This window comes from Gadus morhua, chromosome 10, assembly GCF_902167405.1.
Source record: "Gadus morhua chromosome 10, gadMor3.0, whole genome shotgun sequence".
NCBI lineage: Eukaryota > Metazoa > Chordata > Actinopteri > Gadiformes > Gadidae > Gadus > Gadus morhua.
Window position 1 is genome coordinate 25,359,872 of NC_044057.1, and position 27,287 is coordinate 25,387,158.

A 27,287-nucleotide genomic window follows, 5' to 3' on the forward strand; every position below is an offset into this window, starting at 1 on the left:
TCAAGAGAGAGAAGCCAATAATGAAGGTATTGGCTCGGTGCTAATTAGTGCCGCTGATAAAAATGTGTTGGGACTGAGTTTTGGTGGCTGGGACGTTGTTGTCATTTAAAGTCTTTAAGATGCATGGTCCTCCATCCTAAGGCATTAGGGAACTGAAAACAGCACTGGATCTCATTGCAAATCCACCTTTCATTGCCATTAAACGCTCTGTCGAACCTGCATCCAGGCCGATGAGGAGGGAGTCGGGTTGTTATTTTCATTGAACGAAGGTCATTGGTTGGCTGATGTAGAGGTCATATCTGGATGCATTTGTTGTATTTTCCTGACCACACCCATTTAGTCTGACTTCAACTCTGTTTCTCTGGTTGTCGCTCTTGCTCGCTCTCTTTCTCTCACCCTCTGTTTCTCCATAGCTCTCTATCTCGCTCGCTCGCTCCCTCGCTCTCTCTGTCTCTCTCTCGCTCGCTCGTTCCCTCGCTCTCTCTCTCTCTCTCTCTCTCTCTCTCTCTCTCTCTCTCTCTCTCTCTCTCTCTCTCTCCAGCTCTTCCTTTCGCTCTCTTCTTCTGTTTTTCAGATTCCGCCATGCAGAATTACAATTCTACATTTTGTCAATGTTTGTCTGATTAGAGGACTTTTCAGCCTCCAAACTTTGGAACTTGCTTCTAGTTTTCTTGGGAGATGTTCTTGGCTATGTGTTTGGTTTAAAAGATATCCTGCTTTTTGTTAAGCTTACCGGCGGCCGCCATGGTTCAGACCCTGCTCAGCCAGGGAGGATGTAGTCACCAGGTACACACGGCCACCTTTCACGATGGAGCAGGTGTGCGAGGAAATAAGATAACACACACACAGACTCACACACAGGAGCACACACGCACACATGCACGAGAACCCACGCACACACACGAGAACACACACACAGACACACGCAAAAGAGCACACACGAGAACAGACACAGACACACACACGCGTGCGCGAACGTGGATGCACACAGAAGGGCACATAGGCAAGGACAGACGCATGTGACAGCTTCACACCAAACAATAATCACATGCACACAGAGACACTCCTACCTCCAGAACACCCTAATGACAGCCTCCTATAGAAACTCCTTCACACCCATCCTGACACATACTGAGGGACACATGAAGGGACACACACACACACACACACACACACACACACACACACACACACACACACACACACACACACACACACACACAGGGCCGGCGATTGGCATAGGCGACCTAGGCAATTGCCTAGGGCGACAAATGTGTTGGGGGCGCCCTCTAGCGGCGCCCTTAATTAATTTAATTTAATTAAACAAGCGAAGATTTTTTTTTATTATTAAACACGATTATCCTAGGGCGCCCCCTCAGCCAGACGTTTAGTTAATCGTTTTTTTTTATGTTTTTTGTAAATCATTTTCCATGGGGGGGGGGGGGCGTTGCGGGGCGTGAAAGACGTTACGTTCGGTAAATTAAGATGCGTCGATCAAGGGCGTTGCGGGGCGTTGCGTGGCGTGAAAGACGTTACGTTCGGTAAATTAAGATGCGTCGATCAAGCTTGACATAGGTATTGACTCTTAAAATGAAAAGGACTAAAGTTAAACCCTCTGGCGCGCAAGGACGAAAACGTAAAAAAGAAGAAGAAGAAAAGAAAGCCCAGTATAGAGGTAATTGACGTTGACCTCTGCCATTATAGTGTCAAACTCATGTCAGGCTGTCAAGTGCATCATGTAACATTGCGGCCGCTCAGGCAGCTACCGCGGCGCTAGCCACCGCTAGCCACCGACTTTTAAGGGACAATTCCGGTATTTTGAACATTGAGCCCCGTTTCTGGTTTGTCTAGGATGAAATAAGAGTGATTACCAACGAAATTCTTACTATTGGTCCTGTCCCGGGTATTTGGCTAATTTTGAATTCTATAATTCGAAATGATTGAATTTTCAAATCGCGTTTTCAGGCCCCCCCTAACCCTAACCGGAAACGGAAAGGGAGACTGGTTGTAGTCTTTTTGCTCGGTTCTCCGTATCAACCGTAGGGCTAAAACCGAGCGAAAAGACTTCAACCAGTAATCTCCCTTTCCTTTTACGGTTCGGTTTCGGTTTCAATGAATTTACAAAAGGCCAAATAAAACACGGAATAAACAGTATTTCGTATATATATTTTTTTAATTGGCCAGATGCACTCAAGCAATATTTGCAGAAGCCAGCACCTGCAGGAGAAAGGACACCTGATCCGTCATGTTCACCTCTCTCTGAACTTTGTAAGTACAACTAATAATAATAATAATAATAATACATTTAATTTAGAGGCGCCTTTCAAGACACCCAAGGTCACCTTACAGAGCACTACTAGTACTAGTACTATTGTTGCTGTTTTTGTTATTGTTATTATTAGCAATTATTACTATTATTATTATAACTTTTTTGTTATTAGTAGTATTATTTAGTCTTGTAGCAGCCTAGTAGTAATAATAGTAGTGGTGGTAGTAATTGTAAGTTACCTACTACAAGTTACATGGTCAGATAAAATGTATTTGTACAATACAACTATGTGGAAGGATGATAGAAATGACCAAATGCAATTGTGTAATGAACAGCATGGATGAACTCTATGTTTAAATACAGCTGCAGCAGGAGAAGGGACATCCAGTAGTAGTACTCCAGGGACCAGTGGAACACAGGCCAGGTACACACAGCCTGCATCAGGTGAGTGAGTCTATTTAATAGTATTTATTCAAGCCACGTCCATAGCTTGTTTTCTAAAAGTAATTCAAATACATGATCATTTTCACATCATTATTAAACACTGCTTGTCTGGTATACTATATGCTTGAATACAGGTGAAGGTGAAGGGACATCAAGCACTCAGGGCATCAGTGAAACACAGACGACTGAGACCAGGGACACGCAGCCTGAAGCAAGTAAGTCCTTTGCATAACTAAGCCAACAACCACCTGACAAAATGTACTTGAAGATCCCTATGAAATCCCTATGAAACTAATTTCAACCACATCTGGCTGATACAGGTGAAGGGGCCACATCTAGTATTCCAGGCACCAGTAAAACACAGACCACTGAGACCAGTGAAGGAACAACAACCGCAACATGCTCTGCTACTACACTGCCGCCTGCAGACACCTCACCCTCCTCAATTCCTAATATCCAGGGAGCACCCATAGATCCTGCTGACTGGCCAGCCCTCTGTGATGCGGTAAGGACTGAGTTAGTTAGTAGAGGACCATACAAGACCAATCCAGACTTTACATTTCCCAAAAGAGATGATGGGAGAAGCTGCCACCACCACTACTTCTACAGGAAATTAGTCAATGGGGAGAAAGTCAAGAGAAGCTGGCTTGTATATTCAAGGAAAACCAATACTCTGTACTGCTTCTGCTGCAAGCTCTTTTCAAAGAAACATTTTAACCTCAATAGTAGTGGCCTAAATGACTGGAAGAATTGCGGGGAGATCCTGAAAAGCCATGAGCAAAGTTCAGAGCATTTAGGGCACATGACCTCATGGAAGGAACTGGAGACTCGACTTGAAAAGGGCCAAACAATTGACAAAATGGAAATGGCACTCCTTCAAGCTGAAAGGAGGAGGTGGCGTGATGTGCTGACCAGGTTGGTCGCCATAATACAGTCTTTGGCCGAGCGAAATATTCCCATGCGGGGGAGCTCAGACAGACTATACCAGCCAAATAATGGGAACTTCCTTAAGGAAGTTGAGCTCATGGCCAGGTTTGACCCAGTTCTCAAACAACATGTTGCTGATGTGGAGAGAGGAGCCAGGCATGCAACATACTTGTCAAAGGATATTCAAAATGAACTAATTGATTGCATTGGTGAAAAAATTGTTCACTATATGTTAAGGGAGATAAAGCTGGCCAAATACTATTCCATTATTTTGGATTGCACCCCAGACCTCAGCCACGTAGAGCAGTTGTCGGTTATAGTTAGAATTGTTGCAGCAGACGACACCGACACCCCAAAAATAAAAGAACATTTCATGGGGTTCCTTGAAGTTGAATCATCCACGGGAGAAAGCCTCTCCAACCTCATTCTGAAGAGACTAGAAGAGTTCAACCTTCCCTTCGAAGACTGCCGGGGACAGTCTTACGACAACGGCGCAAATATGAAGGGAAAGGTCAAAGGTGTCCAAGCTAGACTTCTGAAAAAAAATCCAAGAGCTTTATTCGTCCCGTGCGGAGCACATACTTTAAATCTTGTTGTTGCGGATGCAGCAAAAAGTTCTACGGATGCACTCAGTTATTTTGGCTACCTACAAAGAATTTTTACACTATTCTCTGCCTCCACACAAAGGTGGGCCATCCTAAAGCACCACGTCCAAACAACTGTGAAATCCTGGTCAGATACAAGATGGGAAAGTCGAATTAGCAGTGTGCAGGCTGTGAGATTCCAGACAGCGGAGGTGAGGGATGCCCTTCTTGAGGTCAGGGAGAAAGCCACTGACTCAATGGTAATAACTGAAGCACAGTCTTTGACTGAAGAAGTTGGGTCATACCGCTTCACCATTTGTAGCATTGTGTGGTATGACATGCTGGCCAAAATACATCATGTCAGCAAAGCATTGCAGTCTGTGTCAATGCAGCTGGATGTGGCTCTGAATCTCCTGAGGAAAACAGTAGACTCTCTGGTGAGCTATAGAAGCACTGGGTTCGCTTCTGCTCAGGTATCCGCAAGAGATCTCTGTGAGGAGATCAATGTGGACACCGTCCTAAAGCAGAAGAGGCTGAGAAAAACAAAGAGACAGTTCTCTTATGAATCCCCTGATGAGCCAGAAGGAGACGCACTTAAGAAATTAGAAATTTCCTTCTTCAATGTTATTGTCGATGCGTCGGTAACATCACTGCAAGAACGCTTCAAGCTTTTGGGTGATGTTCAGGACAAGTTTGGAGTGTTAATTAACTTCCCTAATTTGACAGAGGAAGAACTCGCCCAGGAGTGCGAAACCCTCAGCAACACTCTGAGCCAAGGTGACCATAAAGACTTTGACGGGAGGGAACTGGCACTTGAGTTGAACAATTTCCAAGCATTGCCAAAAGCCGGCATGACGACAATGGAAATTCTAAATCACTTAAAAGAGAAGAAACTTGAAGAAGTTTTCCCAAATATGTGGGTGGCCCTAAGAATTGCTGTCACATTACCTGTGACTGTAGCTTCTGCTGAAAGAAGCTTCTCAAAATTAAAATTACTGAAGACCTACCTAAGGTCAACGATGAGTCAAGAACGCCTCAATGGGCTTGCACTGATGAGCGTCAACCAAGAGGTCTCAAGTCAGATATCATTTGATGATACCATCAACACATTTGCCATTAGGAAGTCTAGAATTGTCAAATTCTAATGCTGCGTCACTTTGAAAGGTCAATAGAAATGCCCGATACAACTGCACTTTTGTTCGTAGAGTGTTTAATAGTTAAACTGGTGTCCATTATAGTGTTCTTTTAGTGTGTTTTTTTTTTAAGTTCATAACATTCTTTGTAGCATTTTTGTATATATTTGCATATTTTGACTTGATACTTTTGGCTTATTTTTACTTGTATGCTTAAGTGTTTATGAATGTATATAAGTCATTTAAAATAATTAAAAAGAAAATATTCTGAAACATTTCTGTTTGTTGTCCATGCATCACACATTTATTTGCAATGTAGTATAGTGGAGCTATAATTGTGTGAAAATGCTGCAAGCAAAGTAAAGGTAAATCAGTTAATATGCGTCTTAAGTGATGTTTAATATAGCAATGTAAATTAACAGGGCAACGCTCGGCTCGCTATTGGGGGGGGGGGGGGCGCAAAAACTCAATCTCGCCTAGGGCTACAAAAGGGCCAGAACCGGCCCTGCACACACACACACACACACACACACACACACACACACGACCGACCACAGCCTCAACACCCGAGGCTTGCCTTCTCCTTGAACCGCCACACACCAGAGATCCTTGGAGCAGGAGGAAGGCAGATGAGGATTTGTATTCATGTCTTCTTAGGACCCTTGGACAAATCCGATATGTAGCAAACAATCATTATTCATGGGTTCATTATTGTAACATTTTTACCCTTGACACTTTCAACCTTGACTGTGGGCTCCGCCCTCAATGATCACCACAAGTACAAAGAGTCAAAGTTGATTACGTGTGTGTGTGTGTGTGTGTGTGTGTGTTTATGAGTATGGAGAGAGCAGGCTGGTCTTTAGATCGAGCCTACAGTTTTCCCCAGAGACTGTTTCCCCAGCAGATGCCATAATCTCATTTTCTTTAACAACTGTAAAATATAAACTGGAGCTGTCCATCTAAGTGATCGTCTCAGTATGGATACTGCCAGTAGGTTGTCATGAGCATAAAGCTGTTATTTCTCTGCGTATTTACCCTTTACGTTTTAGTTAGATGTTGAAAAACAGCTGATATCATGGAGATAAACCCTGCCTTATATCCTGCTGCACCCTGGAAATTCATAATACGAAGCATAGGTCAAGGCTCAATAAACAATGCCTCTCCAACACTATTTAATAACGTGCAAGGAATACTTCAGAGAGCATGCCTTAATTGTCATTAAGAGAGTCCATAACATCAGTTATTACTATTCAAAGGTCAATCAATTGTGCTGTTTGCACCGTCCCTCCATGCAGATGGAACCTGTCTGGTCCCCTTGTCCTGTGAACGGTTTATGTTCAGCCTGCTCTTCGTAGCAGGCGGGCAGTAATACAGCCGGGCTGGAGAAGGGACAGGGACCTATAGTGGCAGCCTTGGAATAGTAAATAAAGAATCTGCATGACAATATTTGTTGACCTTTACTTTGCCCTTTTACAGTGTCAGATTGCGAAGTGTAAGGCGGTTTATTATAAAGCAGTGCTCACACACACACACACACACACACACACACACACACACACACACAGAACACGGTATGCTGTGTTATATTTCTGCATGCATGTGTGCATGACGCACAGGAAACAGACATTCTCTGTATTGGTAGGATCTAATAAAGCTGCACGCAATCTTACTGCTGGTGGCAGATAAGAACTCTCGGGTTATAGTTACACACACTAGATAGTTAGAAACGTACTAGCTAGAAACTTCTGGACCAGTCTCACGCTCTCATGCTTTCAGCATGCTAATCTTCATGATTGATTATGCTTGTTTCATGGGTGGATAATGATATTTATTCATTATAGAAACGTATGCAGACGTACTATTCACAGGTTACACCGTTATGTTATTGTATTGAGTCATGTCTGACCGATGGAAATAAATAAGTGAAATCAAACGCACTGAAAACATTAACTTTGAATCCACCTCTAAATCGTTCAGGTATTGCAGGACTCTTGATTTTGTACAACGGTGTCGTTAGTCGGTCGGCAGCTCATGTCAGGCTGGGGAAGATCTAACCACAATGAAGACACTCCATTATAGATATAACATGGCATAAGGTACTTCTAATGTAACTCCAGTCTCCTCTTACCTACCGATGGGGGGGGGAAGAGAGAGAGAGAGAGAGAGAATAGATACACATGTAACATATGAGCACACACAATATGCTTCCACAGGACTGTGCTTGCTTGCACAATTTCTCTGACTCGCTCTCGCTCTCTTTCGCTCTTTGTCTCTCGCGCCTGCTCTAGCTCTCTCGTGCATGCTATCTCTCGCTCTCTCTCTGACTCTATCTCTCTTTCTCTGAGGCACACACTAAACAGCCAGGAGGCCTGTGTGGATCATAAGCGTCTGCGTTCGTCCTCACGCTCTGAGCAGCCAGCAGCTCTTCCTCCCTCCCTCACATGACACATCAGGGTCGGCTGATCTGTTCTCCTAGCGATCTCAAAAATCCCGTCGCTCATACAGACGTCTGAACGAGACGAGAGGACGTCGTGGATCAGGTGGCGCGGTCTTCACAGGGGCTGAGGTCATACCAGGTTCACGCGGTTCAGCTGAGGAGGTGTCGCCGGTGTTGACATGCTCCTCTCCACACTAAAAGCCTTTTTTAGATTCTGTCTGCAGCCGCGTCTCACAGGTGCAGTCGCCTGGGCTGAACGCGTTCAGAAAAAAGGAAAAGGAGCACAGACGTAGTACCTACGCAGACAGAAGCTGAGGCTGTGACACCCAGCATGAGCCATCCTTCATGTGGATCGCTGGCTAAACAGAAATGTGCTTAACAAGAGAACATAGATGAGACGGAAACATTCCCCGCTTGCATTTTAACGTCTAACGTTCCCGGCTGAACGCGGGGACGGGCTGTGTGATGATCTATTGTGTACATCAACGTGTTCAATCATGCAGCTTGCCTCACAAGGTGCTGCTGCCACTGCATTACTCCGTACAAGTTGTGATCATTTATTCATCCAACATTGAGGGAGAGCTTTGTTCCTTCAAAAACAATCAAAGAGACGAGCCAGACGCATCGCCCTATCAATTTTTCACTTGAGTACAAAAGCGTTACCTTATTGCCTTCTTTAATACGCGTTTTCCTATCCAGGTCCGTGAGAGCCAGGCTTGAGTGTCCTACAGTGTGGAGTAATGCGAGCGCACCAATCACATAACGTCTTTCCCATTTACGCGCTCTGCTTTCTATTTAACTTGCTGTTTGTCTGTTTCTTATTACGCGGGTCCAATTCAGACTGGGACTCTATTATGTTGCGTTCATTTTGTTTGTTGTTCCTGTGGACTGGGTAATTGGCCCCCATTGTCCTGTTGCGCTCTCCTTCTCGCTCCGTGAGCTCCCACTCAGCGAGATGATGTCTTCACAATGTTGTTGGTTTGTCCTGTTGTTCTTTAGATGAATAATTGCTATCTGGTTCCATTTAGCCAAATAGAGTTTTGATTGACATAATGAGGGAAAACAGGTGGTGAATCAATGCACCATACTGTATTTGATGTAATATCCTGATGTTAGTTCTGGTATTATTGTTCTCATTCCACTCCAGAATGAATCGGGGAACTTGCAGATTGTCGTCTGTCGGATCAACTGTTCTGTTGTTACACTCTTATGTTGCGGATTTCAACAAGTAAGCTTTGCTTTTGACAACTGGTCCGCCTCCACAAAAGGAACTGTGTGTGTGTGTGTGTGTGTGTGTGTGTGTGTGTGTGTGTGTGTGTGTGTGTGTGTGTGTGTGTGTGTGTGTGTGTGTGTGTGTGTGTGTGTGTGTGTGTGTGTGTGTGTGTGTGTGTACGCACGCCTGGCAACTCGTCCAACTTGCCTCTAACCTACTTCCCACAGCTGTCGCTGAGACGCATTTCAGTGATGGTTATTTCAAGAAGCAGCAAGTTGCAGGTTTATTCTGCCCCCTACTGCTAGAAAAGTAGATTCGCGGACTAATTCATATAATTTATTCGTGGTTTTACAATCCTCCTTTGACATTTCTTCAATTGTCAAAAACGTAAGATTGTTTCCCTGTTTTAAACTGCAACTTCCCTTTAGAAGAAACGGAATGACTACAGAAGAAAATATTCAAGAATTTCTGATATTTAATTTAAATGTCAATTTATGTCATAGCCTAGCGTCAACATAAAGATGAGAGTTAAAGGCTGCTTAATGCACCTAACCCAGGAACACGCGTTCCTAGATGTTCATCCTCCATTGGGCCGGCGATATCAATACTTGTAGGTGTGTTGTGTACCTTCGTCTGCCCCCCTGAATCCTGATGACACCAGCTGCCACTCCTGCCTCCACGTTCAGATTTTTGGAGGAAGCTCAATATTTGTACAGAGGGGGGAATTCGGATGGATTGAGTAATGCTCAATGAGCCAAATGTTCAATATGATACAGATGTGATATAATGCTGGATTCTTGCCTGGGCAAACAATAAGTATCAGGAAGGAATAGGCAGCATGAAAAAATGATAAAGGGAGATAACGTTACAGCTGAATGGGTTCTGAAGATGCCTCCTCCCTAATGTCCAGGACCCTCTAATATGTGCCATTCGGCATATCCTTAACCCCTGTCCATCCCTGCTTTTCTAGACTGTTTCCTCACTGACTATACTTTCATGAACCCTGCTTCCAATCACTGCCTCTCCAACTCACCCCCAAACACTAGTGTACAAACATCTACAATAACGTAGACATACGGATCACACACACACATGCACACACACACGCGCACACGCAAAAGGACATACACGCACACACACTCGCAAACGCACACACACACACACACACGTAAACACACTCGCAAACGTATACACACACTCGTCAAATCCCACATACACACACTCGCAAACATACACACTCCCAAACGTACACACACTCACAAATCCTACACACACACACACACACACACACACACACACACACAGAATCAATAGCCTTTACAGACACAGAGGATATGAGCTGCCTCTTTGTCTCAGTGGTGGGAGGTCTTCTCTCGTTGGTCTCTTTCTGTCCCTCACTGTGGTTATGCTGGTTCCTGTCTGCTGTGACATCTCCATCATTCGAATCAGCAGGTGTTTGGAGCCTTAACCACCGGCAAAAAGGGAAAGCAGCTGCCTTTGCCTTTGAAAGACATACAAAATCCATGCAAAAATCCATGCAAAACATCGTGCCAATGCTGTTCTTGGTTGCTAAGATCATTTATAAAATAACATATGAAATGATTAACATTATTGATAAAAGACCCTTCAAGTAAAATTTAGCTCATGTATCGTGCATGGACCTTCCCAGGCCAAAGTGCCATTGTCTGCAGCATGGAACCATACAATTATAGGCCTAAACCCCAAAGGTAACTCACTCTTATTCCACATGTAGAGATCATAATGATGATTATAGATCAATAATAATGATGATAAACATGGCCACCATTCCATCGGAATCCATTCTATGCGGTCTGTATGAGGAGACACGACAGGTCTGTGTGTCCTGTTCCTATGGCAACAGGGCTCCTGACATCACCGTAGTGACAGACGCACGCGCTGTGTCACTGCTAATGATTAAAGGGAGAAGGGAGGGATCAGACTCACCCATTCCTTGAGACAGACACGATCATACCTTCCGGTTTTAGTCAGGTAGAAAAGACTAGAATAAAGGAAATTGTTTGTCTAGATGTTCATAATGAATGACCACGTATTTTTTTAACTGTTTACAGACAGACCGGCACACACACGTGCAAGCAAACACACACACGCATGGACGAAGACACACGTGCACATGCACACGCACAAACACACCCGCACTCACTCAATCGTTCACACACTCACTCACTCAAACCCATCTACACACCTCAACTGAATTTGACTTAGATGTGTAGGATGTTTCTCTTAGAAATGCAGAATACACGATATTTAGGACAATATTGCTACAACATTAGTTTATGTTTATACGTTTTGACATTATATTAAGACATTATGGCAGAAGTTGGCCACAGGATGGCAGTGTTTAATGACAAATAGCACGCCATTCACCTTTGCTTTTTCTCAGTTAATCACGCTCAATTAAAATTTTAAATCAATTTAATGTTTTATGCCTGGACACTTCTTTGATGTGTTTATTTCGGGAAAAACTAATCAATTTTGATGGGTGAATGCCAAACGGCAGCAATGAGGTGACTTCTTAGAAACCTCGTCTGTCATTGATGTAGGGGTGCTGAACCAATCTCCAATGAGTCGCAGGCAGATTCTGAAAAATACTTGAAATTCATGAAACAATATTAATGTGCTGGAAATTATAATATAATAGTAATAATATATATAGGTTATGTATTATTAATATGATATTAATAACGACAACATTAAATAAGCAATAGAAAGTAAATGAAACACAGAAGAGAACCTATAGATCAAACATTTTACAAAGACATGTTTAGCTTGCAACCAAATCACAATTGTGCAGCCTATATGAGGCAAGAGATGCAGCCATCACAATTGATAAATGACATGATACAAATGACATATACTTATAAGTAACTGGAATAATGTTGTTTGGATGAACCATTAAATCTATAATCATCTATTTACTTTTCCATTTACCAGTTTAATATTTACTATGCATACAAATGGTGGGCTGTCTGTCCTATTAATTGGCAATCAAGCCATCTTACCATTTTATAATACTTGTAATGGAAATTGTAATGACATTGTTAGGCAAATGTTCCAAGGACAAATGGTGTGGCATTACAGGGTTTTGGGATATTAATCTTTACAATGAGGGTCCCATCAGCGGCTGATGCTTCTCGAAACGCAGATGCACATTAAACATGCGTTATTTAGCAGACATCAGCCGATTAAGTACACTTTAGTCATTTATGCACAATTATCTGGATTGGCTGAGACTCATTTTGTTTGAGATGTTAGATAATATGCAATCACATCGTCAGCTGCACATGCATACGAGCTCATGTGATACATGAAACCAGTCGAGTATTCCTGCAGATCTTTCAGGCTGCATTGGATTTAAATGCGTCTCATGTGAAGGGGAGTGCCTCTGTATGAGTGCAATCACCAGCGGTGAAGTGATGCACCGCCGGCCGGAACACGACGCATGCTGTCCCCATGTCCACCCAGCAGAGTGGATTGTCTCCCTGCTCTTTCACCGTGTGCCGTTCTCTCCCCTCTCCACTTCCCGCAGCACTCTGCCTGGGAGTGGATTTTCTTTCGGTTTATTTTGCTTTCTTCTTTCGACCTGACTTCATAACCTAATTGATTGGGAAATGAAATTTTCTTTGATTAAAAAAAGATTCAAGCGTTAAAGAGCGTCTTGGTTTGATTCGGAAGTCAGGTTGTCCAAAGCGTTACTTATAGAAATACCACCCGCTGAAATAAAGTGCCATGAAGCATATGCCATAGTCCCTTTTAAAAAATGAATATTTGCTTTGATTGAAGCCTCCAGTTATGTTGATTTATGAGTGGATGATGTATCCGTTATTTCATTCGTCCTTCTGTATCATTATAGTGCACAACAAGAACATATGCAAAGTCGTCTTTAGCAAGAGAAAACTGCAAGGTCCAAATAGAGAAGTACATTTATGTTTCTTGAGTCGTCAAACTAAGGAGAAGTATGCCTTCATGGCTTTCTGCCACAAAAGCCCTTTATGCCAGAAATCCACATCTTGTAAGATGACTGCAAAACTGTGTCTCCGACGACAAAGCACAGGACAGTTCACGTGTATTCCATCAGCACATGAAGCCAAACATATAAGCATTGAAGGGCACAGTGTTGTTGTACTCAATAGTAACAAGATAAGGAAGGCTAACTCTGACATCGGTATATGAAAGAGTATCACGATGAATCCCAACAAGTTTTGCGGAGCCAGAAGACAAAAGATCTTAAAACAGCAGCCGTTCCAATCTAAATTGAATGTGAAACCTTTACTTTTGGATGTTGCAAAAAAGTTTATACAATCCGCTGCTTCTGTGAATCCATGTTTACTGCCTCAGCCGCTCTATCAATTATTCAACAGCAAAGCCGTGTGAGGGTTTGAGGGACCTAGCAGGAGGGCTCTCCTTTCTTTATGAAGGATTCCTATGCGTAAACATGAGACCATGCCTGCCAGAATATCACAGCTCAATAATCTATCCCCACAGTATACACTATATAACCCAAGATCAAATTACAAGATACGCTCGGTTTACGGAACCCACTCTCATAGCTTAAGCTTCTTAACCTGACGTTTCATAAAATATCATTTATAATTGGTAACGACCCGCCCAAAAACTTTTTTCGAAATCTGAGAAAGTATTTCTTCCATATCAATGGAAAACAAATCACGTATGCTTCTATCCCACAACAATAGCCTGCATCACACAGCTCACCATTTAAGTCTGTGGCTATTGCCCCCTAGTGGGAAATGTGTTCCTACCTGCTGAAATGTAATACTAATCCAGCAGGCCAGTGATAAACACGCGCCAAAGTCCTGGAGGCATTTCAAGCTACTAATAAATGCCTATTGAAATGGCGTCCTAGTTGCTGGAAACTGCAGCCTCTGACAATCATTTCCTGGTTCAGTACTTTGCCTTCCACAATGCCGCCCCTCGCTGGGAGAGTATGGCACGGGTAATTGCTCAGATGAGGGGTCCCCGTGGTAAATTGTTAAAATCAGATTAAGCGGGTCCCCAAACTGAAACCATTTCCCTTCAAACACAAGTGTAAGATCACACAAAAACAAGACACTAAAGCGGCACTCTTTCTTTTCTTTTTTACCCTTTTCAAAAGAACCATTTCAGCGTTGTCAAGCCCGAGACTCCGGTTTGCCTCTAACGGCGTTCACCGTCTCGTGCACATTTCGGCGGCGTAATGAGCTTTCAATTGGCCCATTCGTTTTTCCCCGTTGCGTTACCTGAGTTAAACAGCTCCCCAGACGTGGTGAGCTTCTGGTGATCTCCCTCAATTTGAGCCTTAATGAAAGCTTTGTCCCACTGCTGTGAGGCTCTTCCCCGACACCGCATCTCCCCTTCTCCGACAAGTGCCAAACAAGATGGCGCTCCCCAACGAGCCCCCCTGCTGTGATGAGAAACGTCGCCTGTCTCTTTGCTTATTGTGCTGGCATTTAGGTGGCGCAGCGTGGTGCTTCGACGAGCCTGCAGTGTCAAGGCTATTTCTCTTGCTCCAGCCCTTAATGCTTTGACTCGGCAAAACCAGCCCGTTGTCATCTTCCCCCTGTTGGCCTCGACCAGAGCTGTGAAGCGAGAGAAAAAACCTGATGTATAAAAATATCTCCAAGGAGTGTGTAATAACCTTCAAGGAAAGGGCTTTGATTGCACAACAATTTCACACCGAGGTCTCCTCTATCGGCCGGCCCCCCTAAAGCAGTAAAACGCTGCAAAAGGGCCGAGGAGAGTGAAGGGCAGCGAGGCGCTCGCTGGGTTTTGTCAGGAGTGAAAGATTGAAGAGGTGTGAGGGAGGGAGACCGCACGGCAGGACACCAGGGCTCCTGTGTTCGCTACAAAAGCACGGCTTCCCTCTGGCCTAACTGCTCTGAAAAAAATAAACCCAAAGAGAAGGGGGGGAGAAAAAATGAAAGTTCAGCTGATGGAGAAACGCTGACAGGGGAGGGACGGTCTAATCCTAATGGGCTGCCAGGGGGGGCAACGCCTGCCCCACAAACAAGACCCCTCTGACTGGAGGCACAATTTACTGATCCCCCCCCCAGCTGGCCTTTCGCCGGCATCAAATGGAAGATAACAAGAAAACCACAGAAACCACCGTTGACCCGGTAAAGTGGATGAATGGATTCTATTTATGGAAAATAAATCCCCTTTTGTGTGTGTGTGTGTGTTTGTGTGTGTGTGTGTGTGTGTGTGTGTGTGTGTGTGTGTGTGTGTGTGTGTGTGTGTGTGTGTGTGTGTGTGTGTGTGTGTGTGTGTGTGTGTGTGTGTGTGTGTGTGTGTGTGTGTGAGACACATCAGCAGAGGTTTACGAAGGCTTCAAGATCGAAACCGACCAGTTATTTATGCTGAACCTTCGGATGGCCGTCACAACGCTTTAGCTCACGCTAGGCTACAATACAAACGTAGGTCGTCTACAAAACCCGTTTGCATGTTATCTTACTGCGGTGGAAACGTTGCGGAGTACCTGATAATTGTGTTTTACGCGTTTTGGTTTCCACCTTTCCCCGTTGCTGGTTTTAACGGCACCTTTAACCGGCAAAGGTTGCTCTGGTCACCTCCCTGCATGTCGCTGTTGTTGACTTTGCAGAAGGTTAAGCAAGGCATTGTGATGGTAAATGGTTGTTATATGGCGAGTTAAGCCCCATAAAGCCAGCTCCAGGTTGTAATCCTCTCCCTTTCCTTCAAGGCCTCATTGATCACCACATTACTGCCGTGCAGTTATTGGTCGTCCTGAAACAGATTTTCATAAAGAGGGGAGGGGCGCGGTGCTGGTTTATTGTTTTCTGTTGCGACCCACTCTTGGCGTGTCTGTTTAATGTTTGCTTGTTCCTCTGCATGTTCTGTTTGTTCTCGTGATGTGACGTTCGCCTTCAACCTCCCTCCAAAGACACACAGGACATACACTAAAATGCGGCAGTAGTCATGCGTGAGTTACCTTTATCTACCTTCCATATGGCCGGAGTCATCGTGGATATGGTTCAGCCATGACGAGGTATTATGAGACTAGATGGGATGGTGGAAGTGCGTTGGTTTGAGTTCCCGCTTCCGCCTCTAGATGTCACTGCTGGCTCACTGCTATCTTGGCGTCGCGTTGGCTGTATCATGGCGTTTCAGACCTCAATAACAACAGATGCTGCTGATCATCAAGTCTCAGATCATATTTATCTTTCTTTGTTACTGCTTGTAAAATAACTCTCTCCCTCCAGATAAATAAACATTACAATTGGCGGTACATATTGGCGCAAGGAGTTGCTTCCAATTGAGATCCACAGCAACACCAAAAATACATGAATGTGGAGCTGACAGGTTGCCTTGGCAATTAAGCTAAAACACTCCAGGTGCATTGTAATGGTTATTGCGTTTTAGGAGAAACAAACAACTAATTAATGACTGAGTCCTTTTCTCCCCGTGAATCCACTTTTTTGAAACGTATACCTCCTAAATTGCTGTAGGCCTCTTCCATAGGTGTCCATAACTTCCTTCCTCCTCTTCTCCTCCACAGACCGAAATCAGTCATTTATACACGTAGCAACAGACTGACTGGGACACACACTGCGGTATTCAGATGTCCTTTCTCTCGCTGTCTCTCTTCTGTTGCTGATCGGTTCTTCAAGAGAAACACAGTGTGCTCGTTATCGACTTACTCAGTGTAACGTACCTTTGGTTTAGCAGTTCTTTATTTAGTCAATCCGGGGCCGAGGAGACTTTGATGGTTCCTCATGTTACTTTATCAATCATTTATTTTTGTTACAGCCCCATAGGCTACAATTCTTAAAGTGCGTTCTTCATTTTACTTTTTGGACGTCAGCCGCCGAGTGAACACATTTCTCACAAGAGCACCAACCTTCTCTTCCTTCCGTGGTGTCGGTGTTGAGAACACGGATATTTATTCCCTCTAGTTGGTCCCGTCCCATTTCACCCCGCAGAAGATGTATACTACCTCAGTGTATACTTAACAAAGTACACAGGCTAGAGATGGCTGTATAGACTACACACCATGACAGGACAACGGTGGCAGAGTTCCAGAACGAGGCTGGTAGATGGCGTGTGTTGTGGTGAGCCCCGTGCGATAGGCCTACTTATTGTTGGGTTGGTGTGGCTGTTGAAACATTAATAGCAGAACTTCAGTGGACTCCTTAAGACCCTTGTAGCAACCCCCCGTCGGCCCCACTGTGGTGCAAAGTGATTTAATCTTTCTTTGTCTTCAGGCTTGCAATTCTTTCGTATTTCACAATGCTGCTTTTATCACATTTGTTACTTGCTACTTATTCACATGACTGAATTAAATAATAATACGGTTCATTAAGAGTATCAGAATATAAGGACATTAATGTGTCCATATAATGTACAATGTATACAGTACAATATAAAATTGTATAGCCAATATATACGGTGTGTAGATATATGCAATATACGTTTTATGCTGTAATTATGCTGTAATTATTTTAAAGGTAACGTGTTACCAGCCTACGTCTGCTTCCAATATGTACCTTATAATCATACTCAATTTCGCGCGCGCGTGTGTGTGTGTGTGTGTGTGTGTGTGTGTGTGTGTGTGTGTGTGTGTGTGTGTGTGTGTGTGTGTGTGTGTGTGTGTGTGTGTGTGTGTGTGTGTGTGTGTGTGTGTGTGTGTGTGTGAAGATCTTTGTAACCTTAAATGTGAGGATATTTCCCATATTTCTATCTATTCTTTCTCCACCTAAACCACCAGATCTCCATTTGAAAGCCAGAGCTTTACTTACAGGTCCCATTACGGATGCAGGTTCTCGCGGGTGGTCTAGCGGTCAGGGGCGGCATCTGAGTGCTGGTATTTTCCCCTCTGTCCTCTTTACCTCTGTGATTGAATGGCACAGGGCTTCCCATGGGTCTTGCCTCTGCTTCCTGTCCCAGCGTTGCCCTCTCTGCTCATTGAATATACAACAACCTGCCGGCTCTCCATACCTTCCTGAAATCACAGGGCATCACGTCCTCCACTCCCCTCTTTAAAAATAGTCATTGTGCCGTTGCTGGGGCTGCTGCTGCTTCTCCTTTGACTGCAGCACAATAAGAGGGAGGTGGGATTCCTTGTGGAATTCGTTTGCACCGGCAATACGCCCTTACCCGAGGTGTTTATGAGTGTGTGAGTGAATTAGTGAGTGAGTGAGTGTTGCCATTTGTATTCACACCAGTGATGTTTGAATGTTAAGTTTGTTTTGTTCCTCAGCTGAGGATTTTCATGTTTATTTAACATGAAAAAAAATTAATTGAGGGTTAAAAAATTAACCCTCAATCCTAAATGGAGGGTTCGCACCTAACCACGACCTGAATGACCCCGTCTACAGAGGCTGTCCTGACAGCTCAATGCACATTCCAGAACCACATTCCAGGAAACCTACCCGTGTCCGGTATTGTTCTTTATTATTTATGCTAGTGACTGTTACTAATTATGGATGTACTGACCCTGTGTTGAAACCTGAGATATTAATTCGCCTATAGGCCGTTCTTCTAAGCATTATACTTCCTGCTGCTATTCAGAGTGTTAGTGTTTGTGTGTACCGCCAAGAGACTCTGGGTTCAGTAGATCAATCATCGTTCTGTGTTTTATTCCCTCATGTTTTTGCCTAACATCATATCAGTGCCAGGATAACCTGGTAATCTCTTGTTTTCCACCCCATAGACGTGCCCTAGACTCAAATGTTTTCATCTTTGTTGCTCTCAATGGAGTTTTTGGGGCGGTATGATTCATTTTACAGATATCTTGACAAGTAGTGAGGCTTCAAATATATTGCTGCGCCTGATCTGAACAAATAACACACGCTTAAAGTGCCGAAATAAGAATCGTTTGACATAGATGTTTTATTATTAATGTGGTTTAATGTAGATTGGAGGATTTCTGATCTTTTACGTTGAGTTAGAGAAATGTGATGAAATTCGGGATGCTTTTTAGTTTCAACCTTCTACTCTGACACATTTCATTTCTTCTTCTTTATCAGAGGAGTGTTAAGCATGAGCTTGGCACATTATACAATTATTCACCTTTACACAGTCCCATACATTCAGACCTACCAGATCTACTGTAAGTCACAAAGCAGTCCCAGGAATCAAGGTTCCTTTGATCAAGGGCAAGAACGGAAGAAGGAGAGAGCCTTTCGCACTATATCTTTTTCTCTAGCAGGAGGTCTAAGATTGGAATCTGTAACATTATGGATAATGTTCTCTCCAGAAATATTGTATGAAATAATGTATTATATTGTGCAATTGTATTCTCCATATAATCTTCAGTTCATATTTAAGTTTGTTTTGGGAACTGAGAGCTGCATTGTGATTTTTGATGTCATAATATTAAGTCATATTCCAGTTTATATTCCAATTCCAAGTGGTCTTTTTACCACTTCCTCAGATGTTGAGCAATCCCAGCAGGGTAACTTGTTTGTTTGGTGGTTTCAAATGTATTAATATTTCAAACTAATAACGTAAATTAATCCTAATGATGAACTAATCATGAACAAAACATTCATATAAACTGTAGATGACTAATAAGTGCTATGTTAAAGAGGCCATATTTTACAACTAGGTGTACTGTTGGTTATCTATTTCAAGTAATGTCAAAATCGACCCTCTAGTGACATCACAAGTGGGAGGGTCCACCCAGATGATGAATACATCAGCCCGCTAATCTAATCTAATCTAATGGACCATACCAATTTGTAGTTCTACGGACCTACTTTTGGTAATGATTAATTTGTCATCGACAAAGGCCTTATCAATTCATGAAAGGCTTATGAATAAACATATTACAAAGTTTTATCATGAAAGTATTGCATTAGAGGACAAATAAATCTTATCAAACAGTGATTTTCACGTCAGTCCAATATGCCGTAGTGTCATCGTGTCATCATGAGCGCCACAGGGTGTAACTATATCTCGCTGTGTGCCCCGGGTCAACGCTTCGGAGCGCTGCACTGCGTTTCTGATTTGCTCAATATTGAGCGTTCATGAGCTTCTGTTGCGCAACGCTCTCGGTCCATCTTCATTTCGCCTCATTTGTTCGAGTGGCCTTGCACCAGCACTCTCATTTCCCTCGCTGCCATGGCAACAGGTAACGCAGATGAAGTTATTGCAGACCAGAGTCGGTAGTAGTTTCATTGAAAAATGTTCACATGAATTCACTGCCCAAAAGGAAAGAAAGTAATCACCATTATATATGATTACTATATGGTTTAAAAAAACAACAGCATGCAGTTATCCGTGCGCAGAATGCTCTCTTGTTCCTTAATGTACACTTTTCTAGACCATTTTCAATCTAGTGTGTGAACTATGAACACATGGTATGAATCCTACATCAAGTTCGCCCAACAGAGTTGATACATGAATATGAAGAACAACACATGAGGAATATTATCAGTAAATATTCATACATATTCGTTGAATGACTACCACAGACCTCACTACCTTTGAGAATGCAATCACTATCAGAGATGGTTTTCAAAACAGCATTTCAAGCATTGCAGCATACAGCGTATACATCTCGAAGTAAACAGAATTGAACTAAGATCCACTGAAGTGAGAGTCAAGCCTGACTTTACCTCATGTTACCCGCCTTCTCTACGGTGGCTGAGAAATGCCAGACTACATGAGACCGCTGCTGATCTTGTACTACCGCAGGGGGGGGGGGGGATGAATAATTTACAAGTTATTTCCCTTTCATCTTCTCAGGTCTATCTCGCTCTCTCTCGCTCGCGCTCTTGCTCTCGCTTTCTCACTCAGACCTAGTTGTGAACCCTTGAGATGGGGTAATGGGGGAGCGATCCCCTCTGCATAACAAGCACAGAGTGTGTGGGGAGGTTACCGAGGGTCTCTCCGTATAATTGCGCCCACAGTTAGACCGGAAAGGGGATTTGTAATGTAAGGAACAGTTTGGATGGAGTCTTTGCATTTGTAATGTCGCACACAGTGCTTATCATGTGAACGTGTCTATAGTTCATTTGTGGGGTTAGTCCAAACAGGCCGATAGGAGTGAAAGAGCTTCTTACCGTCAATGTATTCATTAACATCGTGTTTTATAGTCAACAATAACAACTAGGCTGTGCTATGCTATATTTATCAGGGACCGTCTATTTAATATAGGGTCATGGTCTGTCATCTTACGATTGCACAAAATAGTGTCCTACATTGAAAGCAGCTTTACATATTAAATGATAGGGCTGGCGAACAGCAGTTGATTCGAAGGCGTAATAGTGGGCTAAAACACAGCTCTCCAGAGATCACACGATGCCGGCTGACATGCTCCCTCTTCAATTCAATTTACGCTGAAAGAACTTTAAGAACTCGGGTTTCCCCCCCTCAGTTTGTTTGTGCTCTGCAGCGAACACAGGAAAAGGAGAGACATAAAACATAAAGACACACAGCATTCACAACGATCAAATGTGTAATTCATACGACACAACCCGTCTTACAGATATTGTTATAATTATGGAATCGATGTTTGGTGTTCAACAGCTGAACAAAGCATCTCAGTTGACATTGAGCTGGTTATCAGTGTCACGAAGCGTTCCCTGTGTCCTTGCCACCTTGCCAGAACACGTTGCAGTAGCTCTACCAGCAGCAACATTACCTTGGTCTTATGAATTCCACTTGAATAGAATAACTTGTAGGTGATGTGATTCCGACAATGGCAGATGGGGAGCCAAATGGTACTACTTTAATGTTTTCCGCTCGCAAGCAGCTGCACCCAAATGCAATACGACACGGAGGAGAAGTGCAAAGAGTTGGGAGTAAATTGGATTTAGCACTTGCTTTGAACACTCAATCATTGAGATGCGACTTTGAGTATTTTGTCTTCAGAATTTGAAATACGGCAAAAGTTTCAAGAGCAGTTTAGGGTTCCACACTTTATCCAGGAGGAAGGAGGTCTACCGGAAAAGTTTGTTGGGTTCTGACGACAAGAAGGCCTATTGATTTCATTTAAAGATCCACAATTTAATTATTTGAGGATCTTGAAATTGGCTCCTCATTGTCCATGCATTTTTGTGGTAACACTCTGCCATAAGGATTCCTTAATCAAACTGGAAAGCATGTGACAACTTTGGCGATAAGCTGACATTTTTCCTAGAGTGTCACAACCGACAACAAGCGTCGTAACATTCCTCATACTGCAAATGGACGGGCCTAAATATCAAATATAGCAAATATCAGTGGACCAAATGCTCAATCGCCAAGGCTTCAATGATGGATAGTGATTTATCAGACATACATTTACAGGAAAAATATTAGAGATTAGCACTTTAAACAATCGTTAACGTTAGTAAATGCCACAATATATTGTTGTTATTAGCATATGGATTAGTATTAGGGTTAGGGTTAACCCTTGCCCTATTAATAAATGTGTAGCTTTTCAAATGAACACCATTACCCTAGTTAACATGAAAACCATTAGTGTATGATTACTAATTACAATTAGTTAACCGTTTGTTAATTGTTAGTTAATGCCTAATACTAACTATTACTAACTATAAACTATTAGTTCATGCTTATTAATGTATTAACTATGCTATTAATTGGTTATTTAATAGTTAAAGGAACATGTATCTAATTAATCTCTTTCGATAATATACACTAGGACTTTTAATGAGCATTAATTAACATCATGCAATTGATTATTATTTTATGTTGATTATGCCTATCCTGAATTTTAGTTGAACTACTCATTAAAAGAGGTAGACTATTGTATTTATTGTATTGTATTCTCACTCATTCCCTGAGTGGACTCAAATCAGGATGAGGCAAACCTTACAATTCCTTACCACCTATATAGGGCAACTATAAAAAACATTAAGTTTGAATAAAATAATTAACCTTTTGGGCCTACAATATGTTATCAATTTAATATCATCCCAGTCTTTGCGCCAAATAAATAATACCCCTAATAACCGATCCTTGGTTTCTGATAAATATCCATTTCATTTGTCTTTGTTTCCAGCTTTGTTCAGCCTGAGGTTCGTGTGGGACAGGAGTGGGCTCTCCATCCTGTGTCTTTGTAGATCATCTACTCGCATCCATTGACCATGGTGCTGACTGCTGCCTCCCATCCGGCCGCGCTGAGATCTGCACCACATTTCGCTCACATTTCGCTCCTGCTAGACGACGCAACGTGGACCCCTGACTGCTAACCTGTACAACCAATAGAAGCGGGGGTCTCCGTTCGTTTGTCATTCTCACGGCCAATCACATGGTCGCATGGGCGGGCCTAGCGAGGGCCTGGCATTCATGTTTGGTTGCAAAAGGTAAGCTCTGGATGGGATTTTGTGAGTTTATTTTGATTGCATATTTAATTACTACATTTAATTGTACGAGGCACAGCTGTATAAGGTGAGGTATAATTTTCTCTTTCAGGATAAATTACTTTTGAATATGAGTTGTTTCGTAAGTCGAGCGGAGGGGAGTGGACAGTGTTTGTAAAGTAGCCCCAGCTGAGACCAGCGGTGGTTGTCTCCTGTCGTCTGCTGTGATTGTTTATTAAATGGTCTAAATGCACATCGATTATTCTCTGTTTTCCTCCCCCCTGGTCGACAGGACGGGGTTATACCGGCTGGGGGGTCAGGGTGGTCTTATAGGGGCTGCATTGTGGTCATGTTGTTACTACTAGTCCACTATACTACAGTGCTACTACTCCTCAATGGTTCAAGTTGGACCGGAAAGAGGTTTTATTCTGACAGTCCTTCAAAGAACAAGTCTGTCATAGAGACGTTTCTCTTTATTATTGAGTCTTATACGGTCCTATATTACCGCGGGGAGACTCTTCTCATGGGATATCTTCATCGATGTAACGATCACGTGTTTACTGGTCTTAAACCAGTCCAACATGTGGCGGCAGAACACCCCCGGGGTCTGTCTTTTAAACGTGATAACTGTGATATTGATGATGGTCTTGTGGTGATACTGAAGTGTCTTTTGGTCCTCTCAGGAGCAGTCCCCCGGCTGTGAGACGAGGAGACCCGGGACGGATGTGACCCCACCACACCTCTTTGAAAAGTACTTTTCCCTCGACAACTGGAACTGAATTACTTGGAATTGGATGCTGTGGATGAGGAATCCTTTGAGATTATTCCCATAGCTTTTTATTATATTTATTCGCCCCCCTGGAATGGCATTGGATAAGAGCTAAAACCTTGTGGTTTCTCAGTCTTCATCGAGGCGTTTTGGCGGACTTCACTTACTTTTCCCGGAGGTCTGGCATTTCCCAAGCCCAGTACGACATGGATCAAGCCAGCGGGGGAGAGGACCCCAACAAACCCTCTAAGAAGAAGTCAAACGAGGAGGAGGGAAAAAACAAGAAGCTGGTAGGTTTGGCGTGTTTAGGTGATTCTTTAAACATGTTAGGGGGTCAATGGCGTTAGCTCATCTGCAGTCGATTAGAGACCGACTTAAAATACACCTATCTCCTTAGTGTGTGTGTCTCTCTCTCTCTCTCTCTCTCTCTCTCTCTCTCTCTCTCTCTCTCTCTCTCTCTCTCTCTCTCTCTCTCTCTCTCTCTCTCTCTCTCTCTCTCTCTCTCTCTCTCTCTCTCTCTCTCTCTCACAAACACTCTGTCTCTCTCTCCCCCCCCCCACATGCTAATCAACCAATACGTTGACCTTACTTCACCTGTGTACACCAGATATGTACCAAGCTCAGCATAGGTAAACATCAGTTCTTATGTCATGTTGTTGATGAAACCCCACCACACACTCCCCCTCTGATCTGCTGCGTTCCCTGGTGGTTCCCCAGTGAGCCAATAATATCACATGTCATTCAGCACGGCACTGTGTTGGGCAAAGCGTGTCCCAAATAACTATGTAGCATGTAATACAACAATAATACACATCAGCAGTCTTTTATTTTTCACTGAGGTAAAAGAGCGAGTGTTTCTATTAGTGCTTTGCTTTTGAAAAGCACTCAACATGTTGAGGGAACAGAGTACTTTCTAATCAATACTGCGAAACCGGAAGGCTTCTCATGTGAAAACATTTGTTGACATTCTTTCTGCAGACCAACCTCTAGTCATTGAGTTCATTGGAATATCAAAGATTTCTAGGTTCCAGTTGGGGCTGTTTCAAAAAGTACAGCAAGGCTGTTGTTGATAAGACGTAGCAATCCATTAGCAACTACTACTGCTTTACCTTCACTCTGGCCCTGGGTCAAGACAGGGTACTGCAGAACCCCTCTTCATTGTGGCCCTGGGTCAAGACAGGGTACTGCAGAACCCCTCTTTATTGTGGCCCTGGGTCCAGAAAGGGTACTGCAGAACCCCTCTTCGTTGTGGCCCTGGGTCCAGACAGAGTACTGCAGAACCCCTCTTCATTGGGGCCCTGGGTCCAGACAGGGTAGAACCTCAGCAGGCCTAATGCAGAATATCCATAGTTCTGATTCAACAGAAAGCTCAATCTTTCTAACATAGACCTGGTTTGTTCATGCATTGGTCTTGTTTTTTACTTTTCTTATGCATGCATGAGTTTGCTTAGCTGACTCATATGCAGAAGTACAGGTATTAGTAACTGTAACTATGCCCCAGTTTACCCAAACAGTTCCCTAGATATTAAGCTCACAAGATCTCTCTCTGGACAGATCCACTTACCCAATCAGGGTGACATTAAAATAGGAATTGTATGCCATGAGGAGAGGTGTCATCACCTCAACTGCCCCTCCTTTAAATAATAAAATTTGGGTCGTAGAAGTGAGAATTAACAATGCAAAACTTTCTAGGTCCAAGGGTTAGATTGTAATTGCTGTTTGTAACGAGGGAGAACCAGCTGTAATTATCCTGATACAGTGGTTTCTTTGAGGGTGGATGAAGGCCTACTGAATTCAATATTTTATGTTCTTCAAGTCACATGGTCACAGGACTGTTATTCTGTTTATTCATTAGTTACCAGTCTAGTCTAGCCCTAGCAGCTACTATGAGTATAGTAGCTATGAGTACTACTAGAGTACAGTAGTGTTGAAAGAGACTGACGTCATTGAGGGAAAGCTTTATGGGAAAGTATATATATTTAAATTAAAGCAGGTAGTCTTGTCTTTTAATAGATATCTGTTGTTTTCAATCTCTTCCACTTTACGTGCTCTCTCCTGTATAAGGGAACTACATCAAAATCATAATTTCCTGGAGATACCAGTTGGCACAAGTGTCTTAACATTCATGAGGATTAGAACATCTAAACTTAGCTTGCAGTGTGGTCTGAGCCGTGGTGGCCAGGTAGGTATCATTAGCTGAGGATGGCGTCTGTGCCTTTGGGGTCACAGGGTACATGTTACGACATGGTATTTTGATATGACTAGTCGCTTTGAGGCCCCTTTTGAAACATAAATGATTGACAGCTCAAGTCGGTGAACCAGGTCTTAGTGCTTTCTTGTACACAGTTAGCGGCGGTCTGGAAAACAGTGGTGTGACCTCAATGCTTTATTGTTCGGGTGTAGAGGGCAACTGGTGCTGTAATAGCAAGTAGCAGGACTGTAGCACGGCTCGACCAATTGTTTTCATTACCCGATACGTCGCTCCACTTTGAGCAGCCCCACCGGAAGGCCAATTATTCTACAATGTGGTGTTTGAGGAAGGGGCTTGAACCCACAACTGGAGAATAAGGCTCCCAATGGGATACTGGAATGCCACCCTCACGGCCGCAGGAAAATAAACAGTATTTTGTAGTATGTGTTGTATTGGGTGTCAACCCTGACCAAGGGTAGAAGAGAGGAACTAGGAGTAGGAACTCTACACAGTACGCCCGCTGGTATTCTTGGGTCTCTGGCTGACTCAGAACTAGAACAAGTTTTTGGGGAATGTCCCTCAGTACCTCAGATGTGTCATGCCTGCTATGCATCCCAGCTGGTTAAGGGTAAGTGAAAGAGTCAGGGGGATGGAACTACTACAGTCAAACAGGGTAGCCCAGTGTGGGAGTAATGACGGCAGCATCAGATGCAACCTTGCACACCTCACTCTAGGTTCCACCCTGTGGCTTTCATGTAGAAAAGACGGACTCCCCATTAAACTCACATTTGGAGACGCCTGTGCGTGAACTGTGCCTAGCGGTGCGGACCAGAAGTGACATCATTACAGGCCTTGCGCACGGCTAATATGGCGATTTGGCGCATGTCACACACTTCTAGGGATTTTGATTTGAGAACTGCATGTCCCAACCATGGATGTGTTGGGAGGATTTCAGATGATGTCACACAGACAGTTTCTACTTACTAAGCTATTTTTGTTGTTTTGTCGGTATAT

General features: G+C 43.4%; 2 protein-coding genes and 1 long non-coding RNA gene across 3 annotated transcripts in view; 2 read left to right on the top strand and 1 right to left on the bottom strand.

The window, feature by feature from the left end:
• Nucleotides 1-2,087: 2,087 nt before the first annotated feature.
• LOC115552814 (zinc finger MYM-type protein 1-like) lies at nucleotides 2,088-5,816 on the top strand. The gene is made up of 4 exons (XM_030369155.1): nucleotides 2,088-2,268; nucleotides 2,633-2,713; nucleotides 2,848-2,928; nucleotides 3,034-5,816. Exon 4 carries the CDS (start codon nucleotides 3,516-3,518, stop codon nucleotides 5,367-5,369), a length of 1,854 nt encoding a protein of 617 aa, XP_030225015.1. The 5' UTR covers nucleotides 2,088-2,268; nucleotides 2,633-2,713; nucleotides 2,848-2,928; nucleotides 3,034-3,515; the 3' UTR covers nucleotides 5,370-5,816.
• Nucleotides 5,817-11,362: 5,546 nt separating this feature from the next.
• Nucleotides 11,363-15,167, bottom strand: LOC115552902 (uncharacterized). The gene is made up of 2 exons (XR_003978401.1): nucleotides 13,807-15,167; nucleotides 11,363-12,642 (listed from the first exon to the last, which is right to left on the bottom strand). It is a non-coding gene; the product is annotated as an uncharacterized LOC115552902 (long non-coding RNA).
• Nucleotides 15,168-23,182: 8,015 nt separating this feature from the next.
• Nucleotides 23,183-27,287, top strand: part of diaph2 (diaphanous-related formin 2) — a gene marked incomplete in the record, with an annotated part of 364,953 nt that continues 360,848 nt past the window's right edge. Inside the window, 2 exon segments of the mRNA XM_030368457.1 lie at nucleotides 23,183-23,316; nucleotides 23,997-24,372. Coding sequence (XP_030224317.1) covers nucleotides 24,289-24,372 — 84 coding nt within the window.

What these genes read in the sequence shown, in the direction of transcription:
- LOC115552814 (XM_030369155.1), top strand. Translation starts at nt 3,516, where the DNA reads ATGACCTCATGGAAGGAACTGGAGACTCGACTTGAAAAGGGCCAAACA.